We start from the raw sequence: 11,213 nt of genomic DNA on the forward strand, positions 1-11,213 counted from the left end.
CACAAATCTTCCTTTTTTAACAACAAAATTAGTAATAATTTATTTAATGCTTTAGGAATTGTAAAGTTTGTATTCATCCTGAACTTAGAGCTTTGTCAAGAAGAAATCATTCAAGATGGAAAAGAGGCACTCTACCTGCATGTCAAACTTAATGATGACTCCCTGGGCCCAGAATTCAATTTAGCATCATCAACTCTGGGTTGGCCCTTGCCTTTTCAAACCTCCCCCTCACTTTCACATAAGTCTCTCACCTGCATTCACATCTGTACTACCCACACTCACCCAGATGGCAGACTCTTATTTCCAGGTCCCCTGTTCTAAATTCTGTTATTACTATATTTTTTATTTCAAGTCACCTGATGACTACATTTGTTTTATTCATAACCTGTCCTTTACCTTAGTTATTTTGATATTGAAAATTTAATGTGTCTTCATCTAAAGATAGGGGTTAAGAACCATCACTTCAATGGCATTGAACACAATTCTCAGTTCTGTGGCTGCCATAAATGTTTAATATATTTTAACTACTATTCTTAGCCCAAGTTTTGCCATTATTTCATCTGTAATTATTGTTGTCAGCACAGTACACTAATTAATCCCCTGATATGATATAAAGCCGAGTATAATTTAATGTTGTATGTGTTTGCATCAAGATTGTAAATTCTTTAAAGGGTGCTATGTCTTCTATTTCTCTGCACACCCTTAGAGGAAATTATGAAAACAACATTAGTTTTTTGTTTGAGTTGGTTTTTTTTAATCACTATTCTGTTCTTATACATGACAACTTATGTTTGTTCCTTCTAAGACACTGGGATAGATCTAACCTTTTTAAACCATTTCCCCCATTTTTGCAGTATCAGACTACTATATTATTATATAATTGCAGCACTGTTATAAATGCACTGCCATCAAGCTAATTTAGACTCATGGTGACCTTGTAAGTCAGGGTAGAACTGCCCTGGTGGGTTTCTGAGACTCTAGTTGTAAAAACTGAAACTTATATTTAGAGGGACAGAACCACAATTCAGCCACAGGTGGTGTAATCACAAAGCGAGGTCTCTTAACCACCGAAACTCTCTACCATAGTTCTTACCTAGTAAGTACCCATAAAGGTATGCTTTCCTGATTCCTTCTTTCATTCTACTCCTTGCAGATGGACCCCCACGAGAACATCTTACTGAGCACCCTTGAGATAAAAAATGAAATGGCCACCTCTGAGGCTGTGATGGGACTTGGAGACCCCAGGAGCACGATGCTGGCCTATGATGCCTCCAGCATCCAGTACCGGAAAGCGGGATTGCCCAGGCATAGTTTTGGCCGAAATGCCCTGGAACGACATGTGGCACAAAAGAAAAGCCGCCTGCGGAGACGCGCCTCCCAACTGAAAATCACCATCCCCGACTTGACTGATGTGAATGCCATAGATCGATGGTCTCGCATATTCTTCCCAGTGGTTTTTTCCTTCTTCAACATTGTCTACTGGCTTTATTATGTGAACTAAGAAGCGCTGTCCTGTAGGAAGCAAGGACTTGATTCCTCTTCAAACCAGTTGTACAGCCTGATGTAGGACTTGGAAAACACATCAATCTGGGACAAAAGTGATGCTAAAATACCTTAGTTGCTGGCCTATCCTGTGGTCCATTTCATACCATTTGGGTTGCTTCTGCTAAGTAATGAATACACTAAGGTCCTTGTGGTTTTCCAGTTTAAATGCAAGCGATTTGTACACTTGCTGGCAAGATGGATTCTGAGTGTTCCACTTTACCTGCTTTAGTCTTCCACCTGTACAAGAGGGGAATTATTTGGAGGGGATTCTTAGAAGACTTGGTCACATTGTCAGTCGTTTCCCTGAGAAGTGGTCAGATCCAGACACTCCCCATCTGTATTCCAAAGGTTGACATGGGGTTGTGATGGCACTGTGCTTGTGAAACCTTTCCTGCCATGTCATGTACACATGCTTGCTGGGAGATGGCCCAAGCTATTGTTGCAAGGTGACAATGGTGCTGGGGGAAGATCATTCCCACTGGATTCTGGAACACCCTCACACAGTAGGGGCAACAAAGGAGAGTCAAGACAGGGACTCAAGAAACCAATCTGGCCAATCTCTTTGTTCTTTTGAATACAGGCTATCAACTCTGATGTCTTCCATATTGGCATTTAAGTGCAGGAGACTTCTGAACATCATGATGTGTTGTGGCCATTTTTGGCTGATTAAAGTTGGAATGAATAACCCAGCCCAGAGCAGAAAACCCTGAAACGACTGTTGTAAGAAAATGAATGTCAGTGTGCACCCATGGCCCTTACAAACTGCACATAGCATCTAGTCTATATGGTATGTATTTCACAGCGAAAGGTGAACCAAGGAAGGTTTTTCAATTCTGTTCCCACCCTAACCCTAATCTGACAAGTTTCTGACAGCATGCCTAAGTGGTTTTTATAGGCTATCTAATCAAAAACAGCCACACAAGACAAGTTAGGGAAAATGGAAGTGACGTAGATGTTCGAGTTAGACTGGAAGTCATTCAAATATGTGAACACAGACAGAGCACAGGCCAGGCTAGCAAATCGGCTGTTTTCCCAGACAATGGATGTCTCTGCCCCAGTTCCCCATACATTTGTTTCTGAACTTATTTGGGGACTTTTGAAAGAAAGATTTGTTCATTGATTTTAACGATTAATAGACCTGCCCGGCTTCCCTCACTTCCTCAATTCTGATTATATTCTTAGGAAACACCGTGCATCCTTGAAAGATTGAGTGAACACTGTTTCCCGAGTGCAATGAAGTTAACATTTTTTCTCAGCAACAGTCTTTCATAGGGTATGTGTATAAGTCAAATTAGATTGCGGGCTTGTGTTGGGTTTGTTTTGCTTATTTTGTTAAAGAGTTTTTCATTATACTCGTTGCAATACACCTACGCAAAGAAAACACAAAAACTAGCAGAAAACAGAATACTAACAAAGCCCTATTAGCTTAATGAATGTGTAAGCCTTCATTGATGTTGCAGGAAAAAAAATTTAACTGATGACCAGGCCGACAAGAAGTATTGTTTTTATTCTACGTCTAATTTATATCACTTTCTACAGTAATTGGACATATACATTCATATGTTGGACAAGAAAAGCAAGTAAGATAGAGATTTTATTTGCTTCAATGTGAAGCTCATATTTTTCTTTGCTGATAGAAAAGAGTAAATTGCTAAATCTTTCTTAGAGTTATTTATTACCTACTTTTGATGGAAGAATGACCTTAATAGTTTTTTTCCCCTTTTCTACGTAGCATCCCTGATTATGTAGAGTCAAAGTCAACATCTGCCTGTGGAGAAAACATGTACTTAATTCCCATGTTGATTCAGAAGGTTATGATGGAATCTTGCTGCCTTTCTATCCCATCTACAAAGGGAAAACAAAACAAAACAAAACAAAATGGCTCGTCCTCCAACTTTCCGGATTTGTCCCAAGGTGGGATGTTTTCAGCAGTGTAGGGAAATCTGCCCCTTACTTTTCAATTACACACTCGAACACCTCTGAGCATGGTCTGTGAGCAGAGTATGACAGCGGTGCTGCCCATGTCGGCTCAGAGTCAGGCTCCTCGAGTTTTCCAGGGAAACACTTTCTCTTAGGGAATCAATGTAGGGAATCACCCAAATATCATTGCCTGCTCCTTGCTGCCAGAGCTAACATTTAAGCAGGACATACGAGGAAGGAGCATATTGATAACTCAGGTGCACAACTCCAAAATGCCATTTTGGAAAGGATTTTTCTAGAGATAATTCAGAGCCCAACTGTAGAATTGGACTCATCTTTGCAATTACTGTAAAAGCCATAACAATCTTTGATATTGTCATTTATGGTTACAAGAATATGTTGGATATACACAGGGATGTCAAAAGAGCAACCTCGCCTCAAGTGAAGAGCATCAACTGTGCAGTGTGAATCGCAGAAGCACATAGACAGGAGTCTGTTCCTGTCCTCAGTGATACGAAGGAAAGGGAGAAGAGCAGGGACCTTGAAACACATGCCCCAGAGTCACACCCATATTGGCATCCCGGAGCCATGTAGGTAGAAACAGCTGACTCGTCCTGCCCAGAGATCACAGTAGGCTTTATTCTTGAACTATACTTTTTCTCATGTTGGATTAGAATGTAGTTTTCAAATGGTGAGGGTGGGGGTGCTAGGTCAGATAACTATGAAAACCAGTCAGCTTGATAGCCAGTGATTATACTGAAGGACCACAAAGGTATGTCTTGGTAACCCTGGTGTGGTATTACTATCACTTTATACATACATGTACAGCTTTTCTTTTGATTCAAAACAGCTAGAGAGCCAGCAATGAAGGTGTTTTTTCATCTTTGTGAAATCAATAGGCAAATTCTGACTCTTACAATGCACAGTCTAAGTGAGATCTTTGATCTCACTCTGTATATATCTATATTGTACATGACTGCTAGTAGTTATGAAATGCATTTTCAGAATTGAAAACTCATGCAACATACTCATGTGTTTGCATAAGGAATGTTACCATTTCTTTCTACTGCAATTTAATAGCAGGGAAGAGATGTAAGCAGTGCCATCTAGACCTTTCTCTTCTCGTTTCTTCAAAAGCAGTGCTAAGGAAAAAAATATATATATATCTGTATGTGTGTGGTTTACGAACCAAAAGACTTTGCTTTCTAGCATTAGGAACACAAAAAAAATCTATCAGCTTACAAAAGCACAACACATAGAGAAAGTGCAGTGGAACGCATGATGGGGAAATGAATCATATTTATTTTAAGCAAGACCTGCAATAAATTGGCAACTCTGATGTCCATTTTCCTATAGGTAACTGTATTCCAGTTTCATGATTAATTTCATGCTCAGAAGCAGAAAAAGTAAATCATCATCCACCAAGGCAGGTCTCACAGCATATCTACATGTATATATGTGTATATATAGATCCATATAAACATACATACATATATATGCATTTATATGTTGGGAAAAAAAGGAATAAGCTAATACGTTTCATTTCCTTCATTAAGCCAGTATGCAGATACTTTTAATTTGGCAGCCAACGAATCAACATATTGAAATACATAAATACAGGGTACTGAGCATTTCTCTATCAGCAAAGTAATGCCTACCATTCTTATGAACCATGGCACAGTTTGACACTGCAATAGTACCATGCCTCAGAACATCGGGAATTAGCTAGTTCTCACCGTTGCTTGTCTAGCTGCTCTCTTTTTAAAGGAAGCAAATAACATTATTCATTGGTGATTTAAAACAAATCTGTCTTAAAAAATTACTAAAAAAAAAAATCCTCCTAGGAGGAGAAAGAAACGAAAAAAAAAAATCCCTTGAACCCCACCATGTTGGTTAGGGCAAAATAATTGTCAATTGTAGCAATCCAGCTGTTTTGCTAAGTGTACAGAGTCCATGTAATGTGAGCAACCATAACTGTCAGTGAGCGTGTGTAAATATTAAAAACAGATTTCTTAAATATTTTTAACTTCTAATTTGTATTTTCTGGTAAGGCAAAGTGCTAATTATGTTTATGGCTTAAGTTGATGTGTCATAATATTATGTAAATAATTAAACATGCTGTAAATGAAGTCAATAGATAAAAATAATTGTTTAGGGTTTTTTTTCTCTTAATGTTTATTTATTTTTTACGAAGTATAGCACTTCAGTGCCCCAGCAGAATAATTTAAACACCCTTTTGCACAAATGGTTTGGGATCCCAGACAGAAGAATTTCAATTTGCTCTCGCTCTCTTACACACACACACACACACACACACACACACACAGAGAACACACACACACACCTTTCTCCTTTCTTTTTCTGTCACCTGCTTACTCCTGCCCCTCAAGCCCCTGAATGGGAGATGCTGTAGTGTTTATGTAGTTGATATAGCAACCAAAAGATAACCTTTTACCTGGCACTTGGGAAAAGCAGAATTATTAGTAATTTACTAGAGTCTTTTATACATCAGAGTTCAAGAAACCAAAGGTTGTATCTTAAATCTCAATTTTCAATTGGTAAAATTTTATATTGATGACACTACAGAAAATAAAAATGCTTATTCATATCTGCTTCAGAAATCAGTCACACACAATACATAACAATAAACTTTTTATTTTGGGGTTTTGTTTTTTGCTTTTTTGTTTTTTAATGATAGCATCTGTCTTTAGGTGGTATTGTTCCCATAAGCCAAAGATTCCAGAATTACTTTTAAAAAAATGGAAAGGAAAAAAAAAAGGGAAAAATTTAAAAAGACACTGCTTCACACCAAAGGTTTTTTAACATTTTCCAAATGCACTAGGAACCTTGCTGGAAAAAAAATGGTAAAGAGTCAACAGAACACAGACACTGACCTATTAAAATCATTGGGGAAAAAAAGATGTGGCATTCTTAAATATCTACTAGTTATTTGGAAATTGAAGTGGAATGTTTGTGTAGATACATGTAAAATTCTCACATCATATTTTAATTTGCTTTGAAAAGTACTTCTGTTCTAAAGCTCATGATTCACAATGATGAAAAAAGATGTGTTCTTGCATTTCCAGAATCACATGCCACTCCCCTGCTGCGTGTCCTCTAAGCTGAGGTCTGTGCCCTTGCACCAAGCGAAGCCAGTGGGCCGTTCACGCACTTGTGTCTTTGAGTTTTCCTTTCAGTATAGTTGGAATGATACCAGGAAGTTACACCATGACTATTTTATAAATAATTCAAAGTTGCATATGGCTTGAATTCCATAGCATTTATTTTTATTTTCCTTGGCATGGGTGTTTAAATAGTTCTGTTATGGATATTGTCCCTTGCGCAGTTTGGGAATTGTCCTTTTATAAAAGGTGATAATCTAGTTTTTTCAAAGTGTAGTGACTATCAGCCTTACTTAATAACCTTGTAGCCTTTTTTAATGTCACATAATGCACATTTTCCATGGCTAGAAAATGCAAAACACCAGTGGCTATCATTGCATCTCTCTTCATGTCTTTCTAAAAACGGGACAGCTGCAATCTCTGGGATACACGCGATAGTGAGAAATGAGGATTATCCATGAGTAGCACATCAGAAATATTTTCTTGAATTTAAGCTTATTTCAGCATGTAAATATATAGTAATGTTGGCTAGTGTGTAATTCCTGAACTAAGAAATATAAATAAAACTTTAAAAGGTTGTCTGTGTGGTTTCTTTGGATTTAGAATATTAAATTCTTGAACTCCAGCATGCATGAGTTAGAGTGTTGAATGACAGCTTTTATAAAAAGCAATAAAATGTTTGGGAATGAACATGGGACTTGTTCAGGTAGACTTGTGTTAGATTCTAATTTGCCTATTATTTGGTAAATGAGTGTGCAACTACTTAACCCATCTGACATTCACTCTTCTTGTCTGCAAAACAGGCATATAATTAGTCCTCCCACCTATGGTGATTTTCAAGATGAACGAAGCTGCTCATGAAAAGTCCTTAGCACAGTAAAGGGTACATGGCGTAGCTGGTGACAGTGTTGTCATTACTAAAATAGTCAGCACAGATCTCATGAAAGATGTTACCCTGTCAAAAAGCACTGGGTTTTTGTTATTAGCCTAAAGGTTTTCAGTTCACACCTCCCCAAAGACACTATGGAAGAAAGGTCTAATGATCGTTTGCAATAAAGACTACATTCAGGAAGAACAGATAGTGCTGCATACCACCTTGAGTCACCACGAGGAAGACCTGGCTGGACAGCAATATGTTATTATCCTACGTAAAACGTCACAGTAAAAATTAAATGTTCTTGTATATTTGGGGTAATTGAGATCTTGCCTTCAGATCTCTGCTAGCTTCTCTGTTGAGGGAAATAATTTCATGAAAACATATGATACATGTAAGGCATTCCTTCATTTGAACATTCAATATGTTTATGTCAACTAAAAAGTGCTGAGCTGCTCATAGATTTGATCTTCATTTAGTCCTTACTGTATGTTGGACTGGAGTCAATGGCAACTAATAAGAACAACAACCTATTCCTCAAGGTCAAAGGATCTCAAAAGCAGAACAAATCGTTACTTTGTCCATGAGACTGAAAAAAAACTGGATTCCAGTCCACACTGAATTCACACACACACACACACACCAAACTTTTTTGCAATTTTTATCCAACCTTAAAAATGGGTAAACAGGCTTAGTGAGCAGGCTTGTTGAAGTCTCATTGTTCTTTCTTTACTCAAGAAGCATTTGCCAGTCGTCTGCCATCTGTTATAGTTAGTACCAACGTTGGAAAAACAGAGGAGCTCACACAAAGTTCTTGCCTTCTTGGAGTATAAGGCAGGTCTCATGCACACAGGAAACTTCTGAGCTCTGCCAATTGTTTGATGGTAAGCCTGATATCGTTAATGATCAGTGCTGGGGCAATGCCTGTCCGCCTGAGGAAGAAAGTTACCAGTGCACAAGTGTCCAATAGAGTCAAATTAAGACGTAACCACTAAGGAGTGAGTGAATTCTATTGAAAAGACCTTCCTATGTAATGAGTATGTAATGACCCAGGTCTTCCCAACTTCTTGACATCCAGTTTACAATGAACTGTAAATTATAAAATCTACAAATACAAAACACTCAACATTTTCACTTGACAAACCTCAGGCTACATTTTGACATTTCCAACCAGCTGAGAGAATATAGAGTCACTATGACTCAGAATGTACTCAATAGCAGTGAGTTTGGTTTGGGTTTGGGGAGAGAATTTTTGTATCTTCAAATTCATGAGCATGTTCCCATTCCAGATGGTGTGTATGTGTGTCTGCATGTGTGTGATGAGACAGCCCACAGATAGAGTTGCCTTTTCAAATCACAACAGCTGAGTACTCGAGCTCATACTGACCCTGTAGGACAGAGTAGAACTCCCCTATAAGGTCTCCAGTGCCGTTGTTCATAGGATACAAATAAGGTGTAGAGGACTCTCACTCAGAGAATTGGTCAGTTTTGCCATTCTGCCTGGTATAGAAGTGAGCTATCTCAGAAACATGAAGAGAGAATCTCACATCTAGCAGAAGGATGGGCCAAGCCATCTCAGATCTCTGTGTGGAGAAATGGAAGGGCCACAGAGCATCATTAAAGAGCCATAGCAGAGACTATAAGGCAAAGCAGCTCCTTCCTGCCCCAGGGACCAAATAACACTGAGGGCCTTCTGGCAGGAGATTACCTTGCAGAGTGGTGTTCCCTTTGGGCACTGACCAGGGCTAAAAGAGCTTGGTAACACTTTCCTGAGCAGGCTAGAGGCTAAAGGGTTATGTAACTAAGACACCAAGGACCAGACAGAGACAGGCCTGCTGGCATGGATGAGAAGAGATACTGCTGTAGACAAAAGCACTGCATCCTTATAATGCCTGCTGATCCTGGCTTCTGATGACTTAACTTCCCTAATAGAACCTCACAGTCATAGGGGCTGTCCGTGAATTCCTTTTGGCTGCTGCAATCGACTATGGGCCGCATTAGAAAAGTAAGAGTGTAATGTCTACCGGTTGGTGTCAGCAAAGGGTAAAAAAGATAGGAGGATGAAGACATGTCTAACCCTAGAAATTAGCGTGGTGTGGAGTTGGATTCTCCTTCCACAGAGAAGATCAGATGTCGCTTCCAAAAAATTTCCGCAAGATATCAATTTGTGTAGTTGCTGATCTTTGCTTCTTGTTTGTTTCAAACAGCTAACAGGTGTCATGGCTGTAATTGTTAGGATTTGCTCCGTCTCTTCTTCCAAATCAGGCCTGAACCTCTGGAAGCTCCCTTTCCATGTACTGCTGCATCCATTGCTGGATGGTCTTTAGCAAAACCTTCTTGCATGAGATAATAATGATATTATTCCATAGTCTGAGCCTTCTGGTGGGTTGTATATGACAGAGTAGAATTGCCACGTTGGGTTTCCCTGGCTGTGATATTTACAGAAGTAGATTGCCAGATATTTCTCCAGCAAGGCTGTTAGGTGGGTTTGAACCATTGACCTTTTGGTTAGCAGATGATTGCCAACCCTTCTTGCCACAGTTAACGCATACCAGAGGAGCCCTGGTGATGTAGTGGTTACACGTTAGGCTGTGATCTGTCTGGTTAGCAGTTTCAAACCACCAGCAGTCCCAGGGAGAAAAGACTGGGCTTTCTACTCCAGTACAAGCAGTAACCGTCTCAGACATCCAAGGGGGTCGCTATGAATCAGCACAGTAAGTTTGGTTTCATTTTAACACACGCTATTTCTTTAAGACATATACTTGTATTTAGTGGCCAGAAATTTTCACCGGGAAAAACAGACTATAAGTTACTGGGGCATCCTCGGGAATTATGCATAATGATCTACAGATGCTGAGGAAAAGCAAAGTAAAGAGAGAGAGAGAAGGATAATTTAGGAGAAAATTGATTGCACTTTCCTTAGAAATAGAGGCTTTTACACTATGCAGTGGCCTGGGCATATGAGAGACCTCACACAATTGGCAATAGGAAACCTGAGCTATCAGGCCCTGAGCACAGTCCCAGGCAGGCTACTACAATGACAGAGTCCTCAGACCACAGTGAAAAATCCAACAGGCTGGAAAAGATCAGCAGAAAAGGAATGCATTTCTTCCTATGCGGGTTTGTTAAAGACTGAATGCTTAATGCAACACTCCACTCCGATCTGGGTTCTACATGGCCCTTGAGTCCACCGTCCCCGGAGGAGGTCTGAAAAACTACATGACAGCTTGGATAGTGGATCCAGCTCCTAGGAACAGACATTCAGTGGGCCTGAGGGTAGCAAGCTCCAGAGCTGAAATTCCGAACATTTCAGTAGAGGTTTAATACATATTATTTGCTTGAAAACTCTTGAAAACTCAAATGTGTTCACCATTTGTAGCAGGCAGTGTAATTAGTAATTACTAATTACTAATTAGTAATCTAGTTCTAATTACCATAGGCTTGATTCTGATCCATGACAGTCCCACAGAACTGTGCTCCATGGCCCCTTTAATGGCTGGTATTTCAAAAGTAGACAACTAAATTTTCTTCCAAGACACCTCTGGGTAGAATTGAACTTCCAAATGCTCAGTGAACAGACAAGCATCCTAACCATTTGCCCTACCTAAGGACTTCAAATTAATAATGGGCTTGGCATGGCACAATGGAACCACCACCAATCTGTCCATTTGTCTTACTGTTATGGCTTATTAGTAAGATGTGGGAAGCTAGATGTGTTAGGCAGAGTTATCTAAAGAAACAAAAACAGAGCA

The 11,213-nt window shown here is 39.4% G+C and overlaps 1 protein-coding gene across 1 annotated transcript in view; it reads left to right on the plus strand.

Moving 5' to 3' along the window:
- GABRB2 (gamma-aminobutyric acid type A receptor subunit beta2) overlaps positions 1–7,164 on the plus strand; it is a 282,556-nt gene extending 275,392 nt beyond the window's left edge. Inside the window, exon 10 of the mRNA XM_004697119.2 lies at positions 1,154–7,164. Within this exon, the coding sequence (XP_004697176.1) occupies positions 1,154–1,501 (348 nt within the window). The 3' untranslated portion in view covers positions 1,502–7,164. The remainder of the gene's footprint in view (positions 1–1,153) is intronic.
- The last annotated feature ends 4,049 nt before the right edge of the window (positions 7,165–11,213 follow it).

This window comes from Echinops telfairi, unplaced genomic scaffold (assembly GCF_000313985.2).
Source record: "Echinops telfairi isolate 266 unplaced genomic scaffold, ASM31398v2 ScPeMD7_7469;HRSCAF=8507_0, whole genome shotgun sequence".
Taxonomy (NCBI): domain Eukaryota; kingdom Metazoa; phylum Chordata; class Mammalia; order Afrosoricida; family Tenrecidae; genus Echinops; species Echinops telfairi.